The 26,237-nt window shown below is 42.9% G+C and overlaps 1 protein-coding gene across 1 annotated transcript in view; it reads left to right on the forward strand.

The window, feature by feature from the left end:
- LOC121860633 (caspase-1-like) overlaps positions 1-25,086 on the forward strand; it is an 87,964-nt gene extending 62,878 nt beyond the window's left edge. The window contains exons 8-9 of the mRNA XM_042357893.1: positions 18,268-18,395; positions 24,109-25,086. Coding sequence (XP_042213827.1) covers positions 18,268-18,395; positions 24,109-24,240 — 260 coding nt within the window. The 3' untranslated portion in view covers positions 24,241-25,086. The remainder of the gene's footprint in view (positions 1-18,267; positions 18,396-24,108) is intronic.
- The last annotated feature ends 1,151 nt before the right edge of the window (positions 25,087-26,237 follow it).

Raw genomic sequence — 26,237 nt, forward strand, 5'->3', positions numbered from 1 at the left:
GGGGGGACCTAGTTGAGGTGTATAAGCATCTCAGGGGGCACTACTCAGTTGAGTGTCCTTACTTGGAGCTGGCGGACGCTCGCCCCACAAGGGGTCACAGCTCAAGATTGAAGAAGCCGCAAGTCCAGAAAACCGTGAGGGCAAACTTTTTCGGAGTGAGGGTTGTAAACTCTTGGAACAATCTACCAGAGAGTGTTGTGACGGCACCGAGTGTGAGCTCTTTCAAGAGAAGACTTGACCAACACTGGAGCGGGTTCAGGTACATTCAGGAGCCGGTGCATGCCCAGTATTTGCCAACAGTGCGTGACAGACGTGACCGATCGCCCGGGCGGCTAGCGAGCCGATCTTTCGGTGAAGAATATAAATGAAAAGAGACGTGACCGATCGCCCAAGCGGCGAACAAGCCGATCAGTGGCGAAGAGGATAAAAGTAAAAAGTAAAAGTAACACTAGACAAAAATGTAAACAAACTGTCTAATACCATGACGAGTCTTGAAATTCCTAAGCCATCCATCACTAAATGCGCACTCTGATTCGATGTTCATTTGCTCCTTAAAAGACTTTGCTTTGGCAATAAGTATCGGCCCAGAAATTGCCATACCTTTTAATCGTTTTAACAAAAATCATTCGTGCAACACTTTATCAAGATTTTCTAATTTGGGCCAATGTAAACTTTTTCTTTCAGCAATTTTAATGTAAGGCTCAGAAGAAGCTGTGAATTCTAGAATTTTATTCTTTTCCTTTTTTATATCATAAATTGTAGACTTTCCAATGTCGTATATTTCCATTAGAACAGCATTGCTCACACCACGTTCTAGTTTCTTAATTATTTCAAGTTTGTCACTCAATTTCAATGTGTTCTTCTTTCTCTTCACACATTAAAGTTTATCTACTTTAGGGGCCATTATTATGGGCCTGTACTCTGTACATGGAAAGAGTAGGACTCAAAATTACATACGTTGTCACAGTTTGATTGCTTGTTTTAAAGTGGCGATCATGTGGTCGTTTGTTGTCGCTGTGCAGCTGTGGCATTCACTCATGCACACATACACACAACAGATTTATAGTGCCTCAAATTTTACATTTCAGTTCAAGCTAATTACAAACTAACAAAATTAGCTACCTGTAATTTACAATTACTTATATTATTAGAATTATGTAAATTAATTTTTTAAAGCAACTCCATTCATTCACGTAACCCACAAAAGACCGCTAAATTTAAAAAGTTTGAGTTTTCAAAAAGTCCGAGATAGGACACACACTTGTAGTTTTCTCTCATTTATTTACTCTAGAAATCACCCGAGAGGGAAAAGGCTGGGACCTAGATCAGACATAACTAGTTATTATACATTATTACGTTATATTTACAAAACAAGCATCAACTGTTGTCATATTCACATATTGGTACCACACAGTAATATGAATTAAACAATAAATAATAAACCCAACCCACCAGCATAACACAGGGGAGTGGCTGTTGTTGTCGACTCACTCCAGGGTGAATGTCTGTAGAGCAAAGCTAGAATTAGCCTTATTCTGGCTTACAGACTACCTCCACTGTAACGGGCCGAGTTTTCTCTTTTCAATAATTTACCATCCAGCTATTCTTTTCTGTTAGTATTCTATTTATTCATATACTTATATGTTCTGTGTAGTACTCTTTCCAATGAGTACCCTGTTTTATATACTTATCCTTCTTCAATTCTTTACATATATATATATATATATATATATATATATATATATATATATATATATATATATATATATATATATATATATATATATATATATATATATATACTTCTTCTTATGTATTCTTGCTCATATTCTGATATGTTCTTTATCTCTATATACCTTATATTCTTATATAAGTAACTCTTATGCTTCTCTACTTATGTTTTCCAAGTCAATGTTCTTTCTTTTCATTTCCTTTCATATATATTGTATTCTCAGTTTCAATGTTCTTACCTTTCTGAAGTATACTTTGTTTTATGTTTATTCTTATACATGGGTTAGTCTGGGGAACCATGTTATTCTTTATACAACAATTTTTATACTTACAAAGGGTAGCTGCCACCACCCAAACTTTTCATTATATAACATAACTCATGGAAAGTTGTTGGGTAGTGTGGTAGATGTCTAGGCACGTGAGTAAGTATTATTTTCTGGGAACCAATGTGTAGAAGGAATAGAGTGGTGATACTCGTAGTTTACTAATTCAATATTTATTAACAAGTGAGTGGAGAAGATGCATCTTAGATTCACTCAGGCTAAACAGAACCGCAATTAACTTACTAAGTCATCAAACACTTCAAGAACTTATTACCTCATTCAACACCTCCAAATACTCATTACTTTATTAGACAATTGGGATATCATTACCTTGACACATGGGATTCCGTAACTGTTATTCACAAGCCATCACTGGACCCTCAGGTCTTACTTTAACAAGTAACAAATTACCTCTCCACTTCTTGATTAGAGCATGATACTCTCAGGTTATTCTTTCATGGGTACTACAGATGAATACATAACACACTGGACAATTCCACAATTAGTAACATACCATATTTCTTATCATTTCACAAGGAACCACCTGGTACCTTGAACTCTCATTCAGGGGTTCAATACTTAACCTGGGATGACTATATTTCTGATAGTCATCCTAAGCATGGATATTAATACGGCTCCATACATATAACCAAGAACAGTAGATAGACCATGATCATATGACGGAGTCAGTGGGCCAGAGTTGTTTACAGGCTCCGTCGCTAGCTCGGAGCGCCTGGCCCGGGAAAAGTTGACTCGTGGCGGTGGGCCGTGGCGTCTGCCAAGGAATCTTGCCCTGGGATTCTAATCTCGCCACCTTAAAGACGTCTTTCGAGAGACATCGTGCCCATAGGCGGCTCCCGAACCTCAGAAGTGTTACTAACCCCCACAACAGCGTCTGGGGACGTGGAGGAGAAATCACAGGAGTGAATATTTAACTTCACTATACAAAACATACGTCTGGCACCGGTTCAGACGATAGCTAGATCTCTACTTTACTTGACTCAATTGGCACTGAAGGTACTATGTTAAAACATGAACACTGATATTCACAAAAATGACTAAGTTAAACTGAGTTAATATGGCGGCGTGGAACACACGTGAACATACCTGGAGACGTAGAGGAGAAATCACAGGAGTGATTTTTCCTCGCGCGTCGGCATATATACGGGCCTGAGGGCATATTCCTACTAGAAAGACAAATGTTACTAACAATAGACCCTCTATTCACAGTAGTCGTTGGACACCTAGCTGTGACCATCAGTGTCACAGATCCCGCTAATTTTCTACATCTATATTTATAACTTAATCAGAGGTTGAGTTTGTCAGTAAAGAGGTGAAATGGAGTTATATATGCGTTCGCAACTCTATTGGCCTGACCGCAAACCACATCCCCGGTCAAACGGCCGTTAAATCTTGGAGAATTTTGAGTTTGACAGGAACTGTTCAGAAGATTAATAACTTTCTAAAATAGACAACTGACACTAACTAAACTATGAACATCAGATTCTCTGATGTCGGGGCGACAAAATAATATAACTTCAGTAGCGATCAGACACCCATGGGTATCCCCACGGACGACCTAAAATACGCCACTCTAACTGGCAAACTCAACACTCGCTTACTTGACACGTCTTTTTTACTTTTACTTTTATCCTCTTCGCCACTGATCGGCTTGTTAGCCGCTTGGGCGATCGGTCACGTCTCTTTTCCTTTATATTCTTCACCAAAAGGTCGGCTCGCTAGCCGCCCGGGCGATCGGTCACGTCTCTGTCACGCACTGTTGGCAAATACTGGGCATGCACCGGCTCCTGAATGTACCTGAACCCGCTCCAGTGTTGGTCAAGTCTTCTCTTGAAAGAGCTCACACTCGGTGCCGTCACAACACTCTCTGGTAGATTGTTCCAAGAGTTTACAACCCTCACTCCGAAAAAGTTTGCCCTCACGGTTTTCTGGACTTGCGGCTTCTTCAATCTTGAGCTGTGACCCCTTGTGGGGCGAGCGTCCGCCAGCTCCAAGTAAGGACACTCAACTGAGTAGTGCCCCCTGAGATGCTTATAACCTCAACTAGGTCCCCCCTTGCCCGTCTGTAGTATAAGCTAGGCAAGTTCAGGCGCTCCAATCTCTCAGGGTAGCTGAGGTGCCGAAGTGCAGGCACCAGTTTGGTGGCCCTCCTTTGAACATTTTCAACCAACTGACAGTCCCTAGCATATCTCGGGGACCAGATGGGGTGACAGTACTCCAGATGGGGAAGCACTTCACTCCTGAAGATCGTCACGAGGGACGGACCGTCTAGATATCTGAACGACCTTCTTATAAGACCCAATAATTTATTTGCCTGATTTACCTTCTTCTCACAATGGCCCGAGAACTTCAGCTCATTGTCAACATACACACCTAGGTCCTTCTCACACACAGTCTCAACTAGTACATTTTCTTCATCCCGTTGGGACATATGGTACGCCTCCTTACCGTTGGTACGCCCCAGGTGCATCCTCTTACACTTCGTGACATTGAATCTCAGCAACCATTCCTTCGACCATTCCTGGAGCCCACAGAGGTCCTTCTGCAGCTCTTCACAGTCCGCTTGGTTCTTAATTTCCCGAAATAACTTGCCATCATCGGCAAACATTTGTATGGAGGAGTGTACAACGTCAGGCATATCATTTATGAAACAAACAAACAACAGCGGGCCCAATACACTACCCTGCGGTACCCCACTTGCAGGTACAGATGACGATTTCGTGCCATTAATCACCACACATTGCTTGCGGTCATGTAGAAAATCTTCTATCCACGCTAGGACATTTCCCCGAATTCCGTACCCTTCCAGTTTGATTTTCAGCCTTTCGTGGGGTACACTGTCGAAAGCCTTTGCAAAATCTAGGTAAATATTGTCGATATTACCACCCCGTTCTAGAATATGGGTCCAAATATCCAATACCTTGAGCAATTGTGTCAAGCAAGAGCGCCCCGGCATAAAACCGTGTTGGCAATCTTTTACAAGGTTGTTTCGTAGTAGATGTTCCATCGCGGCATCTCTGATAATACTCTCAAGTACCTTACATATTATGCTGGTCAGGCTCACCGGTCTATAGTTGTTCGTGGAGTGACTATCGCCCTTCTTGATGATAGGACTCACATAAGCCACTTTCTTACTAACAATAAGGACAGTTGAAGCGTTCAACAACACTCACAATGGATCTTGAATGTTCCAACTGTAAACAGACATATCTAAGTTGACTCAAAACAAGGGTGTTCTCTCTCACATTCAAATTCATTTTATAGAGAGGTTGGTTTCAGTAAGTCAGAGAAAATGGGATAACGGAGGACTGAGGCGTCTTGAAGTGATGAGAAAACGGACTCCTCAGATGGAGGACTCAAAATAAAGCAGAGGTACATGTTTTGTGGGCTATTGAGCGTAATATGAATCATTTGATTTTGGCGTTAACTGACGTGTACGACCGTGGTCGTTACACCACGAGATCATCACATTCTTCATATAACATTTATTATGCTCAATCTATCAAACACACTCTAACAGAGCAAGAAATACGTGGGATATATATATATATATATATATATATATATATATATATATATATATATATATATATATATATATATATATATATATATATATATATATATATATATATATATATATATAAGAACCAGCACACACATGGAATCACAGTATTTTTAACAATTTAAAGAATAAAAAAGTTTGTTGAAGAGCCCTTATTTTATTCCTTACTGTAGCCTGACAAGAACACTTATTTCATCACCTCTGGTCCCATGGTTAATTTACCCATGAAATCCAATTCGCTATCACCTCCCCTTTCAGTCAGTCACAGTTTATGTCATTTCTCAATATTCCACCTCTACTCTTAACAAGTTCATCAGGCTCAGTTTTCCACTATGGAATTCGATGTCCTCTTACATCCACCTTCAGTGATCAACTCCTTAACATGTAGCGTATAATTATACAGTATATGCCCACCTCTTATTACGCGACTAAATTGTGCGTTTTGTTCTTGTCATGATGTGGAAGGTGCTCTTAGGTCACTTGGCAACAATATTGTCTTCAAAGGACAGACAGGTGAATCTAAGCCCATCAATTAAAAAGACAACACAGAAATATGTGCACATGCAGACACAACACACAGACACGCACACACACTCATAAGCTCAACATAAAGCAACGTACACTAATTACACGGTCCATAAGTGGGGTCATATCTAACAGAACAAACTGTAGTGGGAGGACAGACTATTATACCAAGATGACTTACATACGGAGTGGTGGTAGTGGTGAAGTGTTAGTAGTGATTATGTTTTGGAGAAAATAGGATAGTGGTGGTAAGGAATATAGAGAATATTGTAGTGAGTATAAAATTAAAGTTCATCAGTAGTGCCAATACCACAATCGACTTGAGATATTTAGATAATAGGTCCCCAAAAGACCCTACTTTATCTGTTGGCATGACCAAAATATTGTTTTCAGTAGTTAGTAATTGCTCCTTGTTACATAAACAATTTAACCAGTTGTCTGCCTAATATACGAGACGTGGTGGAGGGTGGAGTAGCGGGCTAGACGTTGGTTACATCATGGTAGGTCCCCGCCCTCCCGGACCCACGCTTCCTGTCGCCCCGCCCCAGTCATGCGACCTTTCAGTGCGTGCAGCGGGGGGCGTGTGGCAGCAGGAGCCCTGCACATCCCACACGAGCTGTTCCGGTATTAGGCATCATGGAGGTGTTCCTACTAGAGAGAAATATGGAAGCGGGGAATTACGCCGTATAGAACCAGTGAAGATAACAAAGTGCTCACTCGTCTAACTACCTCCAGCAGTGACCTACGCCTCAACAGCATGGATCACCTGCCCGGCTACACAGGTACGTGGTTACCTGCCCTTTATTGCTGTGTACTGACTCCCTCAGTTGGCTTTCCAGCCCTTTGGTACAGTACCTCACTATTATTATCCTCGTGTCATAACTCACACCAACAATCTTTTACATAATCAATTACTCTTCATTATTTTTTCCACGGGGTTGGTTAAGGTCACTTAATTATTCACTCATTCTTAATCCATCCTCCCGCACATGTATATCACCCAGCACCCTGTACGTCACTCCCGCGCCCTGCATGTCACTCTCCCGCGCTCTGTATGTCATACTGTGTTTCATTCTGAGTATTTTTATTTTTTCTTATCACGACAGTAACTATTGTGCGTTAAACAATCCACTGGTCTTTACCCAGAGTCCTGCTCAATATTCTTGATAATTAAATTTTATATAAATCTCTTCCGCACTGCTCCTTTCTTATTAGTTTCAGAAAATCTTATTTATTTTAACGTTCCCAAGCGATATTTTCTACATAAGTAAGGCATAATAACTAATAAGACTCCCACCTTCCCACACCTATTATGCCCAATCCTCACCTTACCATACTATGAAAGATTACCTGAGCCTTTAATTCTTACTTAGCAACCCGGATGAGCCAATGCCCGTAAAAAAACAAACAATTAAAACCTTGTCTTTTTTTGTACCCGCAGCGAATCTTCTCCCGCCTCAGAGTATTATTCCCTTACTTGTGTATACTGTACTTACTTTCATCTCTGTCGGTCACTTCCGTGTAGTGAGAGTCATTTAGGATTAAAGCTAAACGTCCTCCATGATGGCAGATTATACTGTGTTGTTTTCTCCTGCCCTGTGTGGGTCATCCTTCCTCTCCCACTCCCTCCCCCTTTCACCCATGTTGTGTAGCCACGCGGCCCACGCCTTCTCTCACCCTCGTTATGTGGTCACATTTCCTTCTACCCCTGTTGCCCGGACACTCCCATTACCCCCGCCCCCCTCCCCTCTCGCCCCATAACCCATAATTGAGACAAATTAATCATCCGGTAATTGAGATAATGACATTTTGGGGTAATTTTGGTGAAAGATGACTACATAAGTGTTGGGGCACGTGGGGGTTGTGATATAACCATGGTGTGTGTGTGAGTGTGTACTATGATATCGAATCTGTGTGTATGATATACAGTATAAAGTCAGATACACAGAGGAAGTCAAGTAGGTCAGGCGTGTTGAAGTGACAGGTGTGTGTGTGAGGAGAGGATGGCGTGTCAGATGTAGGAGTGCCTCGATAACATGACAAGAGCCATATTTAGGTTCTTCTTGTACAGTACATCAGTTTATTATGGCCACTGTCCCACCCGGGGAGGGGGGGGGGGGTTATATCAGCCTGTGGTGTTGGTGTTGGTAAAGTGGTTGTGGCGTTGATGTAGTTTTGGTGTAGTAATGGTACAGTGATGGTGTAATGGTCAGCATGCTCGCCTCGCAAGCGAGCGGACACGAGTTCGGTAAAACTATGGGCAAGTTTCTTTACGCCATTTGCCTCTGTCTACCTAGCAGTAATTGGAAACCTGGATGTTAATCGATCTGCGGATCGTATTCAGGGGTAAAGGTTAGCCAGTGCAGTTGGCGAATTGTCCGGTCTTCTCGGACTATTCCTTGACACTGGGTCATGCAACTCGTTAACTTAGGTTGTGGTTGTTGTTTTGGCGACCGCTTCTACACCTTAAACAATTTCACGCATACTGTAGGTGGCCCTTGGGCCGGCCATCTTCGTTACACGAAGGGCAACCATTGTTATGTAGTGTTGGTGTTAATTGGTATAGTGGTGTTGGTGTATTGTTGGTTTGGTGTTGATGTAGTGTTGTTGTTGAACATAAGAATGGAAGAAACTGCAGCGGGCTTAATGGCCCAACCCCTATCGCTCATATATCCGTCCAACCTATGTTTGAAGCTATTCAGCGTATTCGAGTTAATGATGATGTTTGGTAACTTGTTCCACTCGTCCACTACTCTCTTTCCAAACCAATGTGGTGGTGGTGTTGATGTAGTGTTGGTGTTGATGTAGTGATTCTATGTTTGTCTTTGATACCCTCAAAATGTTCTACACTATTGAGGGTATACACAAACACTTGTTATCTTGAAAATAGGTTCTTATTCTCGTACGGGAGGTATACAGAGGAACAATAGACAGAGGGCTTCCTCACCTTAAGGACTAGCGATCTCAACTCTCTGTATCACTCCGCGCTGGCATGTACAGATACCAGCATTCACAAGCTGAATACATATGTAAATATGATAATTCACATACATAACATGGTGCATAATAAATGGAAATATTACATAGGATTAATACATGTTCTGTAATACTTTACTATAAATAATTAATAGAGTAATATAAGAATACACAGCTTAAGGTACTACTTCGTGTCCATATTATACACCTCCCTCCCCCCTATACGCTCATAGTTTCATCTTGAGCAGACCTGCGGAGTACCGGGGCAGAAACACAAGGTGGGGATGGATTTACTGTAAAGACATCAACATTAGGGGACTCAACTGGCGAAGGGTCAACACTAGGCAGCTCCACAGGTCGGAGGAAACGACGGTTCCTCAACCATACTCTACCACTAGGAAGACGCACTTGGTAGTCCCTGGACCGGCCAATACCCATGACAACCCCAACCTTGTCCCAGCTGTGAGATACCAGATCTTGAATCCTGACCTGCTGGCCGATACTCAACCTGGGAAGGGGGCGGGCATGACAGTCGTACCGAGCAGCGACATCTGCGGCTCGTTCTGCTGCACGGCGGTCACATTCTTCAGTCTTGGCTTGCCATTCTTGAGAAAAAGACTTCGGGTGGGCAGGAACACAAGACCTGAGATGATGTCCATATAGAATCTGGGCTGGGGAGCGTCCGGTGAAGTTCAGGGTGTTGCGTAACTCTAACAAACCTCGATCGAAATCCTCGCAGTCGATATTTCCTGAGGGTGACACCTTAAGGATCAGGTGTTTAACAGTCTTGACTGCGGCTTCAGCGTGTCCATTCGCCTGGGGGTAGTGGGGCGAGGTCACGACATGACGGACTCCCCAACGGTCCATGAAGTCCCGAAACTCGTGGCTGGTGAACTGGGGTCCTCCATCAGTCCTGAGACAGAGGGGAACACCAACTTCTCTGAAGTAATGCCTGAAATTCCGGATGGTAGCAGTAGCCGTTGTATCACTACCACAGGGGACGACAACAGGCCATCCAGACAATCGGTCGGCAATGACGAGGAAGGACTTCCCTGCCACTGCAAAAAAGTCGGCCGACACAGACTCGAAGGGTCTTGAAGGGTTATCGTCACACATTAAAGGTTCCTGTTGCTGGCTGGGTTGCAGAATCTGGCAAGGCTCACAGGCACGGACGGTACTTGCAATGTCCGTGTCGATTCTGGGCCAAAATACAGTCTGCTTCGCCCATCGCTTGGTGGCCTCCACTCCTCGATGGCTGTCGTGAAGGCGGGTCAAGGTACGGCGGCGTAGGGTAGCAGGAATGACTACTCGTGGACCATACAAGACGAGGTCTCCGTCACAATAGAGGTCCTTGCGTATCTTCCAGTGCGGGAGTAGCGATTCATGAAGGTCGTATCGGTTAGATGGAAATCCCTGAGACACACAGTCGACGAGCCGGATGTAGGAAGGGTCGGCCCGGGCTGCGGTGCGGAGATCTTCAAGGGTCTTGTCTGCATCTGGTGCTGTAGACTCTTCTGATGTGAAGACGGCCTTCAATGAAACCACTGACTTGAGGGATGCGACAGCTGTAGAACACAACATCTCGTCCTCTGGGGTGGGGCGACTGACAGGGACGCGGGACAGAGCATCCGGGATGCACAGCAGCTTACCCGCACGCCACACAGCTGTGAAGAGATAAGGCGAGAGCTTCTCTTTCAAACGTTGGAGGCGAGGGTTCTCTACTGCATCCAAAGAGTAGTGATTGATAATAGGTACAAGAGGGCGATGATCCGTGAAGAGGGTGAAGTGCTGAAGTCCTATCAGGTAGAAGCGGCACTTCGCCATCGCCCAGACAACAGCCAACATCTCCAGCTCATTCGTGGCATATCGGGTCTCAGCGTCCGTCAGGAACCGGGATCCACACTGAATTAAGCGGAGTTGTCCACCGCCATGGTCCTGCAGAAGGGCGTAACCAACGCCGTAGAGTCTGGAGGCGTCAGTCTGGAGGACGGTGGGTAGGGCTGAGTCATAACAGGCGAGGACAGGTGGACTTAAGAGGGCCTGCTTGACTCGCTGGAAGGCCTCTTGATGATCTGGGGTTCACAGGAATGTCCTCCTGGGGCTCAGCAGGGGGCATAACGGCTGGGCTGCGGCGGAGATGTCAGGTGAGAATTCAGCCAGCTGATTGACCAGACCCAAAAAAGAACGGAGGTCTGTCAGGTTGGCAGGGGTTGCAAAATCCCTGATTCCGCTTAATTTCTCCGGGTCAGCTGCGATACCTGATGCTGAGAGGGTGTACCCACAGAAGTTCACTGATGGTGCGGCGACTACAAACTTGTCAGCGTTGAGGGTAATCCCGTACTTTCGACATCTGGTGAGAACTTCATATATTCGGGAGAGGTGGGTGCAGTAGTCTTCGTCATGGAGTAAAATATCATCAACCACCTTGACACAATTCGTGACTCCTTGAAGGGCTGCGTCACCACGTTGACAGAATGCATCGCCCGTAGCGGCAAATCCCATGGGGCCTCTGCAATACTGATATCTTCAATATGGTGTGATGAATGTAGTCAAATGCTGGTCTTCTTCGGCCAACTCGATCTGCCAATAACCACATAAGGTGTCCATCGTTGTAAAAAACTTCGCCTTTGGGTCCACATTTCGAACAGCTGCGAAGAGTGTGGGCTGGACGGGAAACTTGCTGGTTAAGTTTTGACAGATCGGTGGTGATCCGTACTCCACCACGAGGTTTGGCGACGGGGACAAGAGGGTGGCACCAAGGTGAAGGTTCGTCTCCGGCCGGCTTGATGATTCCCTGAGCAACCATGGAGTCAAGCTCTTGTCTAACTAGCTCCTTGTAGGCGTGAGGAATCAAACGAGGGGTGTGGATGGTAAAAGGTGTGGCACCATCCTTAAGATGAATCTTCATAGGTGGACCCACCATCGGCTTGAGTGGTGTGGATCCTAAAGATTTCTTCATAACCAACACGTCAGCAAACTCCTTGAGAAGGTAAGCTCTTGCATCAGAAGGGGACGTGTTAGTAGAGATAGGGAGTTCCTTCAACCTGTTGACATGGGTGACCTTTAAAATAGGTTTGGGGAATTCCTTGGAAATAATGGCCAACTCTTGACAATGGCCATATGATAAAAGCGGAGTCGGGATCCCATCATGAACATCAATCCGGGCTGAGCAAGACTGCTTACCAAAGGTAAGAGTAGCCCAGAAAGATCCCAAAGCTGGAGCCATCTTGGAACCATCAGCTGTCAGTTTCGTTGTCTGAGGAGGGGGCTGTAGGTTGCTCCGGGGTATTCCCAAACTTGCTAAATGTTGTGGACCAATTACTGAGACGTCAGCACCGGTGTCAGGTAACATCTGAAGACTGGATGACGAGTTACCGTGAGAAATGACGACACTGATGTGCTGGCGTGTCGTGTCTGTGGAACAAAGTACACGACGGCAGGAATGATTGGGCACAGCGTCTTGATGCTTGCCAGAAGGAGGGGGCGCGCCAGCACTACCTGAGGATGACTTCTTGGATCCTTGGTGGTGTCCTTTCTGTGTCTTCTTACGACAACATTTGTCATAATGGCCCACACGACCACAAAGTCTGCACTGAACTTTGCTAGCAGGGCACTTGACTGTGTAAGCCCAGTGACCCTGGCGGTCGTAACTTCTGCACACGCTTTGAGCAGCTGGGCACTGGGAGGCATCATGCTGTCTTGCACAGCTGTTACACAAAGCTGCTGCTGAAGGTGTAGCTGGAGGGTGAGGGGTGGGGTTACCTTCTTACCCTTTCTGTAGGAAGACACCGCCCTCACCTGGTCAGGTTGTGGGCGTAAAGCTGAAGTTGCACACCTGGCGGCCTCGTACGCTCGACATATTGTAACAACATCTTGAAGGGAGGAAGTGGGGTCAAGTGAAATGAGACGCTGAACTAGCTCTTCATCTCGAATACCCGTTAAAATGATTGTCTTGAGTTGTGTCTCTTCACAAACTTGAGAATTTCCAGGACAAACACCAACTTCCTCTGAACATCTTTTCAGTCTTACAAAAAATGCATCAAAAGATTCTCCATCAAGCTGCTTACATTGGAGGAGTTCTCTTCTGAGTGCTTCGTTGCGCTGTCCCTTAACATGTTCCTGTAACTTGTCAAGCACGGCCTCTACAGTCAGAGTTGTCGTAGGAGGCACTTGAAGTGTGTGCTCGAGAGTACGTTGTGTCTCTAAGGACAAGCACATACGAAGCTGTATCATCTGTTTAGGCTGTGGTAAACTTGACAGGTCAACCATTGTTGCATAGTCTTGCCAACGTCGACGCCATTCCCGAAATATCTGATAAGAAGCGTCAGACTTCAGAGAGGGAGGCGTTTGTGCTGCAGCCTTTTGAGGTGTTGTTGAACCAACTCTGGGAAATGAGGTACCAGTACCTCTAGTCGTATCAGCATTAGTAGTAGCAGAAGAATCTTGTAGAGTAGATCGTTGTGGGGAAGCTAACAGGGAAATCAAGACTTCAAATCTGGCTTGATCCTCTCTTCTTCTCAGGTCATCCTCACTTAAACGTATATCTTCTAGTTCTCTGCGTCTTTGTTCATCTTCGTGGCGTCGTGTTTCAGACTCTGTACCGAATTTCTTCCTCTTCTCTCCTCGTAACATAGTCCTGGCATCGAGAAGTTTCCATCCACTTAATCAGTTGAAGGAGATCCTTGGATGCAGGCACCGCAGGAGAGCTTGCCCGCGACGAACGAGGAGATTCTGTGGGTGATTGGGCGTTGTCACTGTGGGAAGCGTGGGGCCTGAGTGTGGGTGGGGAGAGGTCTCCCAAGCTTAAACTCATAACCCCAGCATCCAGGGTATCATTTTGATCCCTGTGAGACATGCTGACAGCTTCTGTACTCTATCTGTGCAAGAGACCGGGTCAACCCCTCGTAATCTATGTACAGAATTACAGAAGTCTAAAGTAATACACAAGAATTTAATATAAAGTGGGCCTGTGAGTGTGTGTGTGTGTGTGTGTATGGCTCGTTGCCGGGAGGCTTGGCGCGCTGCCAGACGTAGAGGCAGCTGGGCAAAGTCGCAACCGAACCGAAGTTGTCTTAATGCGCGCTGCTCAGTTACCCAATGACCGTAGGCGGGAGGGGACGTACTGCTGGGCCGCTCCCTCAGTCATCTGACTGCAGTTTGCACAGACAATTCTGATTAAAATACACAACACAGCACTTTACAGAACACTTCACTTCACAGCACAGCACTCTACACAGCATATCACTTCACAACCCTGTAAGTCCTGAGGCTTGTAGTCTGGCTGTAAATCCTTGGCGAAGCTGAAAACGAGACGCCATTAACACAGTCTGACGGGAAGGCTAAGTTCACTCTGAATCTCACTGAGAAATCTCACTGTGCCATCTATGTTTGTCTTTGATACCCCCAAAATGTTCAACACTACTGATGGTATACACAAACACTTGTTATCTTGAAAATAGGTTCTTATTCTCGTATGGGAGATATACAGAGAAACAATAGACAGAGGGCTTCCTCACCTTAAGGACTAGCGATCTCAACGGGACATTACAAAGGTACTCAAATTATCCAACCAGGAGCGAACTCGTAACAATGGTTTTAAATTAGACAAATTTAGATTTAGGCGTGAAATAGGTAAACACTGGTTTGGAAACAGAGTAGTGGATGAATGGAACAAGTTACCAAATATCATCATTAACTCGAATACGCTGAATTGCTTCAAACATAGGTTGGACGCTCATATGAGCAATAGGGGTTGGGTGTAAACGGGACTGCCCAGTATGGGCCAATAGGCCCGCTGCAGTTTCCTCCATTCTTATGTTCTTATGTTCTTATGTATCACTCTGCGCTGGCATATACAGATGCCAGCATTCACAAGCTGAATACACATGTAAATATGATAATTCACATACATAACATGGTGCATAATAAATGGAAATATTACATAGGATTAATACATGTTCTGTAATACTTTACTATACATAATTAATAGAGTAATATAAGAATACACAGCTTAAGGTACTACTTCGTGTCCATATTATACAGTGATGATGTTGAATTGAATTGAATTGAAACAGTTTATTGAGCCAGAAAAACAGATACAGAGTGGATAATAATAACAATATTAACATGGCTGAGCCAGTTGAGAACCTGAGCCCTCTTTTAGGCACCTGATATATACTATACATTTATCTCAAGGAAGTATTATGTAACATTTAGTATCATCTGGAATAGTACAATAGCATGGTGGTAATAAGAACACCTCATAATGTTACCACGGTTATCACTTCAATGTTTATTTATCTATTTTTTTATACATAAATTACAGTGGAATTGAAAAAAATAAGTATAATGGGGGAGCAGTACAACATGGGTTGTACAGTAATAAGGTTGAACAAGAGGACAGAGCTGTCAGGATTATGACTAGTTGGCAAACATGTTTATTGCAATGGTAATGGTGGTGATGGTGATCCTACACAGATTACTGGCTCCCTTTCCTCGGTTTGGCCACCTGTAGTGGGTGGCCATTGGGTAAATAACTGGAAAATTTATTTTATATCGGTTTAAGTTTGTTTTCTGTCATTTTTAAATAAAAAAAAATCTAAGTTCATTACTGGGAGGTGCAGTGAGCAATTTATTCACGAGTGGAGGGACTGTCATCAGGTACTTCTATATTCCCCTTGAAGGGGTAAAAAGAGGAAGTGAAAGCGAATGACGAGCAACAATTATAAGATTAGGAGAGAACGGGGAGGAATAGTGAATAACACAAATAGAGACAGTGGAAGACAGAAAGAGTGTGAACGAAAGGGGCGCAGAAGAGTAAGGAAACTCTCCATGAAAAAGTGGGTAGGAGAAAACGAAGAAAGGAAAGAAAAAGTGGGTATGGAGAATTTTTTCGGGATTAGCCCACCAGGGCACAGGTCAATGGCTCACATCAGGGCCTGGGAGCGAAAATATAATAGAAATTAATAAAATATAGAACAAATATGAAATAATAATAATAAAAAAAAAAAAAAAAAAAAAAAAAAAAATAATAATAATAATAATAATAATAATAATAATAATAAATAGATAGAAAACAAATAAAAATTTAAATAAATGGGGAAGATAAGCAACATACAACAGTAAATATAGTATATGGAATACAATGAATCTATTTATGTGAAGGAAAGGATGGAGACAACACAATTTGGTGTAATAATTATATGAGTGTTCCACTACACACTCCCAATTGTACCACAGTCACTACCACAGCCTTATAGAGTGATCACAGCTACCACCATTGCCACATATAGAGTAATCACTGCCACGGTCACCACCATTGCCACATATAGAGTAATCACTGCCACGGTCACCACCATAGCTTCATAGTGATCACTGTCAGTCACCACCATAGCTTCATAGTGATCACTGTCACTGTCACCACCACAGCCTCATAGTGACCACTGTCAGTCACCACCATAGCTTCATAGTGATCACTGTCACCACCACAGCCTCATAGAGTGATTACTGCCACAGTCACCACCACAGCCTCATAGTGACCACTGTCAATCACCACCATAGCTTCATAGTGATCACTGTCACTGTCACCACCACAGCCTCATAGTGACCACTGTCAGTCACCACCACAGCTTCATAGTGATCACTGTCACTGTCACCACCACAGCCTCATAGTGACCACTGTCAGTCACCACCATAGCTTCATAGTGATCACTGTCATAGTCACCACCACAGCCACACGTAATGATCACAACCACAGTTGCCATGAGGCAACATTCCGCCACAAACGTACCATAATTAGTTATCGATCAGGGCGTCCACAGGTCCCCCATGACTCCTGCTTATGATGTGTTATTGGTGGGTTAAAGCAAAATAACCAGGATGTAGGCCATATTTGTTCAGAGTTATCACATTAGGACAGTTTATTCTCTGAAATAACACCACTTAAATCATGAATTAAATAAACATATCTGCCAAATTTAGCCGAAACGACAAGAATAATTAATTCGGTAAATTAAGCCAATAAATTTCCGTAAAAAAAACATTAAAAGATATTAAACATTAATGTCACATGGGCCAAATTAATGTGTAAATCGAGAACAATTTTGTGCATTAGAGTTTCAATATGTGTTAACGCTGATTATTTTTTACAATTTCCGTCCTGTTTGTTGTTGTTGTTATATGATTTTTTAAATTTTCCTCTTCGTTTTGTTGTTTTAAATATGACCATTATATGTATTGTGCTTTATGTTGAGCTTTATTTACTCTACTTTATCCCCCGCCCCCCAGTCGGTTATGTCACCGTTACTCACTGTTAGTAAGTACTGGCTCCAATATTTATTTATTTATTAATTTTTTAAACGGGGATTAGCCCACCCGAGCACAGGTCACTGAGCCACATTAGGGCGTGGGGAGCAATAATAATAATAATAATAATAATAATAATGATAATAATAATAATAATAATAATAATAATAATAATAATAATAATAATAATAATAATAATAATAATAATAATAATAATAATAATAATAATAATTATTATTATTATTATTATTATTATTATTATTGGATACGTTTAATGATGTTTTTCATCCTTATTATTTATGAATTATGGCTTACTTTGTTTTGGTGAGTTATACGTCAAGACGTCAACTGGGTATATTTTTATGGATCACTTGAGGATTAGGCACCTCAACCTATTTCATCTGATGATAACGTTAGGGTGTTTAATCATCAGGTGAAATAAGCTGAGGCGTCTAGTTATCACGTGGTCCTTTCCTTAAAATTACCATTGTTCCTAGATCTGCTGTTCCCTCTTACTTTTTTACTTTTTACTTTCAGCCTCTTCGCTACTGATCGGCTCGTTAGCCGCTTGGGCGGTCAGTTACGTTTCTGTTAAGTTCGGTTGGCAAGAACAATGATCTAGGATATAATTTTCCTGAGTGTGTGCTTCAGATAGAGCTTTATCTGTGTCAGTGGTCAGTGATATATTCACGTAATGTTAACTGTAAAAAAAGACTGTATTAAAAATAAATTATAAATATGTTAGTTTCGTGTGAGCAGTACTGTACTGTATATCTCGGACATCCTTTAAAGGCTGAATCTTCGCCTTTCATCCTTCTACAGGTGAGGTAGTAGGTGTGAGGGGAGACTGCGGGCGTCGCACCAGTGCCTTGGCCGCCTGCAACAACCTACTCGTCCCGCCCACACCGACACCAGCAGCCTGTACTCGCCTCGATGATCTGGCTGCTCTGGTAGGTGTGATACAGACAAATAGATATGAATGAGTGTTTACTCCAGCATGTTGTAACTTATCTATCTATCCGTTTGTCTGTCAATCCTTCTGACCGTCTACATTATTTTCAATGCGCATAAACTTGCAATCGTACACTGATTACAGCCTGCGTGCTATTGTAAGTTTAGTTTCGATTCAAATTTACGGATGAAATCAAAATTGACGTTAACTACAGCTGAGCCAAATGACTCATGCGCCATTACTTCAGTATCACTGCTACAGTTCTTTTTTTTCTTCTTTTCTTTTTACGGGGATTAACCTGTAGGGTTATGTGATATTATGTTGTCTAGCACTCAGGATGGGATGGATGGAAACTCTAGGTGGTGGTTTTCTTATATAAAATATATTATCTACAAGACAGTCTGGTGCTGGAGATGCCGTGTGGTGAGAAGCTTGGTCAAGAGACACGTTCAGTGAGTAGCGTGCTTGAGGAGGTATCTGTGCAGGAGCTTCGTTAGAGGAGATGTTGCGTGTTGCTGTCCTCCAGGTTGAATGAGGGCTGGACAGCGAGGAGCTTGCTTGGAAGAGATGTTGCGTGTTCAGGAACGTAGGGTAGAATGAATCTCAATGGAGAGACTGCGAGCTTATATACACAGCAGCCGAAAGTAAGCCCGTGGGAACTCACTGGTTTCTTGACTCCGTTGCTAGGGTAGACGAGCAGTTGGCTGGTTGCTAGAATACTGTCGCATTGGAATGCGGATGCAGTTGTAGGGGAGAGATCCACTACAAACCCACCCGGGCACAGGTCACTGACCCACATCAGGGCCTGGGGGCGAAAATGTAATAATACTAATAATAATAATTCATAGTAAATAAAATTTATAATAAAAATACAAAATTAAAAGTAAAATAAAATAATAATGATAACAATAATAATAATAATAACAACACTGTAATAATAAAAGTAAATAACCAAAGAGAAAGACAAAAATGAAAAAAAACTCAATAGTGAGAAATGATAAGAAATTTATAAGAAATTAAAGGGAGGGGAGAAGCAGCTCAGAAATAGGTATAATGAACTATCTAGGAATGTTAAGAAAAATGTAAGGAAAGCAAAGAGAATATGAAGTCAAAATAGCAAGGGAATCCAAGGCGAATCCCAAGGGATTTTTCCAGGTATATAGAACAAAAGCCAAGGACAAAGTTGGGCCTTTAAAGTCAGGGAGGGGAGAAGTGATAAATGGCAGTGAAGAAATAAGCAAAGCATTGAACAACTATTTCTTATCAGTTTTCACAGAAGAAATTCGCAAGGAAATTCCAGAGATGGAACTGATATTTAGGGGAAAGGAAGAAGAGAAATTAAAGAATATCACTATCAGAAAAGAGGATGTTCTTAAGAGGGTAAATAAACTAAAGAAGACAAAATCCCCAGGGCCGGACGAAATTTTCCCTCGAGTCTTGAAAGAGTGCAGGGAACAGATTAGCTGACCCCTTGTAAATTTATTTACAAAATCATTAGACCTGGAGTTGTGCCAGACTTGTGGAAACAGGCAAATGTAGTACCCATATTCAAAAAGGGAGACAGAGCATAAGCGTCAAATTACCGGCCGATCAGTTTGACGTCAGTAGTGAGGAAATTTCTTGGCTCAATTATAGCAGACAGCATCCGATCGCATCTAGAGAAAAGCAAATTAATCTACAACTCGCAACATGGGTTTACAAAGGGAAAATCTTGTCTAACAAATCTGCTGACGTTTTTTAGGAAAGTCTTCGAGGTAGTAGATAATGACGAAAATTACGATGCTATTTACTTAGACTTTAGCAAAGCATTTGACAGAGTACCGCATCAGAGGCTTCTGAGAAAAATTAAGGCTCATGGTATCGAGGGTAAAGTTTTAATTTTGATAAAATCATGGCTCACCGATAGAACGCAGAGGGTCAGCGTAGATGGTGTTAAATCTGAGTGGGGCCGTGTAACCAGTGGGGTTCCCCAAGGGTCAGTACTAGGCCCACTCTTGTTCATAATCTACATAAACGATCTAGATACTGGGATCAGCAGTGACATAAGCAAGTTTGCGGATGACACCAAAATAGGGCGGCAGATTAATTCAGGGCAGGATGCAAATGCATTACAGGAGGATCTAAATAAACTGCACGGGTGGTCTGAAAAATGGCAAATGAAATTCAACACCAGCAAGTGCAGCGTACTTAATATTGGAAGAACAAATAATAACAATGTATACAGCCTTAACAACATCAACCTAGAGAAGTCGACTTGTGAAAGAGACCTAGGGGTACTTGTAAGCCCGGACCTACGGCCTAGAAAACAGTGCGTTAATGTTCGAAATAAGGCAAACAGAGTATTGGGTTTTATATCTAGAATTGTAAGTAATAAGAGTGCAGAGGTCTTATTGCAACTATATCTTGCGCTAGTCAGGCCGCACCTCGATTATGCAGTTCGGTTCTGGTGCCCCTATTATAGAATGGATATAAATTCACTAGAGTCGGTGCAGCGAAGAATGGCAAAAATGATTCCGGGACTTAGAAACCTTCCATATCAGGATAGGTTAAAGAAACTTAACTTGCATTCCCTAGAAAGACGAAGAGTGCGGGGAGATATGATAGAAGTATTTAAGTGGGTGAAAGGAATCAATAAAGGGGATATAGATAAAGTTCTTGTAATATCAGAGCAGGTTAGGACTCGAAGCAACGGATTTAAGTTGGATAAGTTTAGGTTTAGGAGGGAGATAAGAAGAAACTGGTTCACACATAGGGTGGTGGACGAGTGGAACAAGCTTAGCAACTTTGTAGTAAGTGCTGGAACTCTGGAAAGTTTCAAAAGGAGGCTAGATAGATTCATGGATGATAGAGAGTGGTTGTAACTTTCGACAGGAGCTGCCATGCACAGGCCAACCGGCCTATTGCAGACTCCTTATTTTCTTATGTTCTTATGTTCTTATATGTGTATTTTGTTTATTGTCTTTGGTGTTGTCAAGGTAAGAGAAACAATTGAAACCCTGTAATTGACGAGTTGACGGTCGGAATTTTTTCGTAAGGTGGCAGGTTAATGGGTAAAGAAAGCGCTTAAATTCACTATGGTAATGGTATTTTTAAATAAATTAAGCCAAAGTGTGTAAAAAAAATAGGGTTAAAGTTACTAAAAAGTCACGTGACTGAAAAGCTCTGACGTCACTGGTTCCTCGAGCTGCAGAGATGGAGCGTAAAGGCAGCCAACTGTGGGGTATATCCATTATTATGTGTTGTTTAACAGCAAAATTACAGGATTTGTGGCCATATACAATGTTGATATAAACAGGCATACCTAATTTTTAGGTTAAAATAAATTACTGCTCAAGTAACACCGTGTGTATTTACTTGCTGAGTGTCAAAATGATGCAAAAGACCGATAACTCCAACAAGGAAGTTTTCATCACTGTTCTCTATTTCATGCCTGGGAAATGTAAGTTTTCGTCACTGATGTCTATATCTAATGTTGTGGAAGGACTTGGGATGACCATGGCCAGGGGATGATCAGATGGCAGATGTAATTTAATGTGCTACATAGCTGGATGGCGAAGTTCTTGATAATACTCTACAATCATAAAGACACCTACTTTTGGTAAATTTCTTTCCTCTGCCTTGATGAACCCTGGAAGTAGTTGTCCAACCTTCTCGGCTGATCGGCTCTATTTTTTTTATTAGAAAATTATTTGTGCTTTACTGTGCAACACAGTAATGCTATATTGAATATATGAATATTACTAAGCACATTAACTAATTCAATGCTGCCCCTACTACAATTTCTTAGTATAAACATTCCAAACAATATTGGTATTATTTTGGTTTTGGTCATCTGGAGTACCTTAAGATTCTAACTTTGGGATTAAGTACTTCAAACAACAAGACATTATCTCTACGGGATTTCTGCCGCAAAACATTTTTCGGTCGCATAAGAAAATATAGGTCATAGGTCATATGTTAGGTTAGGTATGCTAAGTTATATCATAAGTTATAAGGTTACCTCAACATACACCGGTAGGGGTGGGGGAGGGGGTTGTAAATCAAAACTAGTGATTTCCGATAGAAATGAAGGTCAAAATCATTCATAACACATCGCAAACCATCAGAAAAAACCCAAAACATATTCTGCATGTTTAAGTACAGGGATGACCAAAACTTAAAATTTACCCAATATAGCCTATCTCGAATCTAAGCATCCAAATTCCTAGGGTAGTTAAAGTAAAATTTTACCCATTAATTAATATAAATGACGATATATCCTAGTGATTTATTAGTGAATCATCAAAACAATAACATCACTATGTTGTCATGTTTACCTAGCATCAGGAATTCTCAAAAACAAAGTTCAGACTATGTCATTACTTCTCAATTGACTCCTATCTCCATCCGTTCGTCGTCTGCAGGGTAAGTGGTGACGTCATTGCAAATGGCAGCCCTGTTTCTAGAGAAATAAACTTATCTCGACGATTATAGCAGAACTTTAAACTTTTATTACAAATTATGTATACCGTATCGCCCTACGAACGTGGCAGAGTGTATTTCTTGTGTTTACCCAGAACCGTCAACTCGTCAATTGTGTGTAAATGAGGCAGAAAGCCAGATCAGCAACCTGGGACTTGGTCAAAATTTTCGTGATGCCATATGGCAGCAGGGTCTACCATTAGACAATACATTATGCTTCCAATAACTTCCCAGGCGGTAGTACCTCCCTGTTTGATAGCTGCCTACTACTTAGTTTTAGATTTATTACTGCTACACTTGCCTTAATTGGATTTTTTCCTACTAAAACTACAGACAACTTATTCTTCGTGGAGTATCACTGCTACTTCACCTTAGACTCCTTAGTCCTTAGGGCCAATTGCAACGACGGTTATAGGGTGTACGGCGCCAATTACGATGACCTTCTTGCCCTGGTCTTTTTTCAGCAATATCGCCTGTAACACATGGAATTCTGCACTTTGCGAAGCTTTGGAGGAGTCTCGAAACAAGTTTCCTGGTGGGAATTATTAGCTAGTGCTGTACTCAAAATATCGAAACTTCGAGATCTGTCCAGAGCTTCAAAAGGGTGGTATTCCTAAAACGAGATCAGGGCAAGAAGGTCATCGTAAATGGCATCGTACACCCCACGACTGTTCTTGCAATTGGCCCTTAGAGGCATAGACAGTACAGAAATGAATTTTCTTTCGGCTGATTAATCTGAGTCTCAGACATGTTTACACAAGAAGTACAGACAATTAAGGTGTTCAATATTCACTAAACGATCTTGAAGGCTACACATATCCATTGGCTTATATTTCTCAATACTACACATATAAGGTTTTGAACAATTCTTACTTGAAGACTTAACGGAAACAAAATGTCACAAAATTTTTCGTTCTCTCTGATACGATTTGGAGAGAACGAGTTCAGGGATGAATGGTGTTAACAGGATATTTTATGGACGGTGAAACATAATATGAATGAGTGTGTGTGTTAATATACTATAAGTACTTCTCTGAAAATGACAACCTTATTTATAATACTTTGTTAATGCTACAATCACGTTAATGTCAGTAGTTTACATTTTAATTCTTTATCTCTTCAGTGGTTACCATAATTGTAAGAATCTGTCGCCGCTTCACTTCCCTTGTTTAAATACTGTAGTGTTATGCAGTGAAAACCCATTATATATTAATCTAATGCAGAGTAATGAGTAATGTTTGTGTTGGCAGAAGGTGTACGAGGTGCGGGTGGGTCAACTCTACTGCGGACTTCCGCTTCCCGTCCTCCGAAGTCGCCTGGACCACACTCCGACACCAACGCGTCTCTTAATAGCCACCCGTACCCACTGCTTTTCTCCATAACCATGTCCACGTCCGCAACGACTATGTATCTAATCCTTGCACGTCCGTACCTCTGATACTGGCTGCCCATCTGACCACCCTCACTACACCCATGCACTCCTCAGTCCTCCAGTTTATTATAAAAATACCCAATTTGTTTCATGTTATGTATTTCTACACGAACATATGAAAATTTATTAAATTTATTACCAGCTCTACATTTTTTTTGTTACAGTTTTCTACTGAAATCCCATGTCTTATTCTTCACCTACATCTTGCTTCTGGATTACGATACCAAACAATGTCTCCCCCTCCTCCTCCCAACCACCTTGCAAAATAGTCAGTATCAAAAGGAGTACCATGTAGTGGCTTACTCTCACTACAACCACTCCACCGTCCTCGCCTCAGCCAATCAGCAGGGAGTTCTTATACCACAGCCTCCGCTCCTGAACCACTCGCTGATTGGCCACCTGCCGTCCTCGCCTCAGACAACCAGCGGCGCCTTTCATCTCGCATCTCTAGATCTTGAGTAGCCACAATCGCATAAATACCCGCCTGCCTCACCGAGAAGGGGGACAAGAAAACACCAAGACTAACCCCAGTTAGCCTTCATCGACTACGACTAGGGTACTGTAGGTTATGTATCTAAGCTACTGTGCCGAGTAGCAACCTTGTATATAAGCTACTGTGCCGAGTAGCATCTATGTATGTAATTACGTGGCAACAATGCACGTGTTATGTGGCAACATTGCCCCGAGGCTGCCGTATGGCAATGCCGCCTTAGTCTGACTCCATGGGTCGTGCATGGCACTTCATGCGCACGCTGCTCACTACTTGTATCTCTCCTATCCGTTAATAAATGGACTTCAGTGTTACCCGGTGTTTCCCTACCCATCACTGCCTTCTTCAGGGAACACTTGGAACCTTCATGGCGCAGTGAGTAGGATTTGTGGACTTACAAGTGTTGTGAACAATGCCGACAGTTACGTCTGCCGGTGATGTGCGTGTCGACTCTAGTGTGTTGTGTTGTGTTGCGTTGTGTTTCGCCGCGACGTGCAGTGTTGCGCCGTCACAGTGCGTTTTAGTGATGGTGACAGTGTTAGCGTCAGTGTATTAGTATGTCTAGAGCTGAGAGTTGAGCATTGGCCTGTTTTTTGTGGTACCCACGGAGCACGCAGGCGTACACCCTTCTCGTGTGACATCCGGGGAGACACTAACGTTCTTACCTCCGCGGCAGCTCGACCCGGGTGGCGCATTAAGGCCACTACGATTTGCTCTCTCAGACACACACACACACACACATGCACGCACGCACTCACGGACAGAACAGTGGACTCTATGCGTTATTTCTGCGCTGTTTATGTCATATATATGTGGTTCGAGCTGATGAGGCGCCACTTTATATACTAAACAGCGCAGTTCAAGCATACTAAGATGGGCGGTAAGAAGGGACAACGTCAAGAGGGGAGACACGACTCCCCACCTTCCCCTCTACTGGGCGCAGATGGAGCTTCTGCGCCCACTGCCTCTCATCCTCCACCTCCAGCGACGGACATTGCCACAATTCTGAGGTGGATGGACGACAGGGACAAGAGATGCAGAGAGATGGAATTTCAGAGGGAATAGATACAAAGAGAGGAGGAAAAGGCGCGCTTTGATGCAATATTGGCGACCCTGGCGCTAACCCACCTTCCCTCACTCGCAGGTAGAGCGCACCAAGGCGCCAGTACCCTCCCTCCTCCACCACACCAGCATCCTCCAGGTACTCTTGCTACTCCAACAGCTCCCAAGGCATCTGTTCAACCCCCACCCGCCCTCTCACCAGACGTCACGGTTCAGCTTTTTCGTGAGTGGAGGCGGCGGTGGACAGATTACTCCACGATGGTGGACCTTGATAGCATGCCTCCAAACTCCTCATCCAACTGCGGATGTGTTTGTCGCTGGAGACCCAGAGAGAATTGCAGCACACGTTGCAAGTGCCTCCCGATTCTACGTCTTCAGTGACGGATGTGCTCGAC

Source organism: Homarus americanus, unplaced genomic scaffold (genome assembly GCF_018991925.1).
Source record: "Homarus americanus isolate GMGI-L3 unplaced genomic scaffold, GMGI_Hamer_2.0 scaffold11150, whole genome shotgun sequence".
Classification (NCBI taxonomy): Eukaryota; Metazoa; Arthropoda; class Malacostraca; order Decapoda; family Nephropidae; genus Homarus; species Homarus americanus.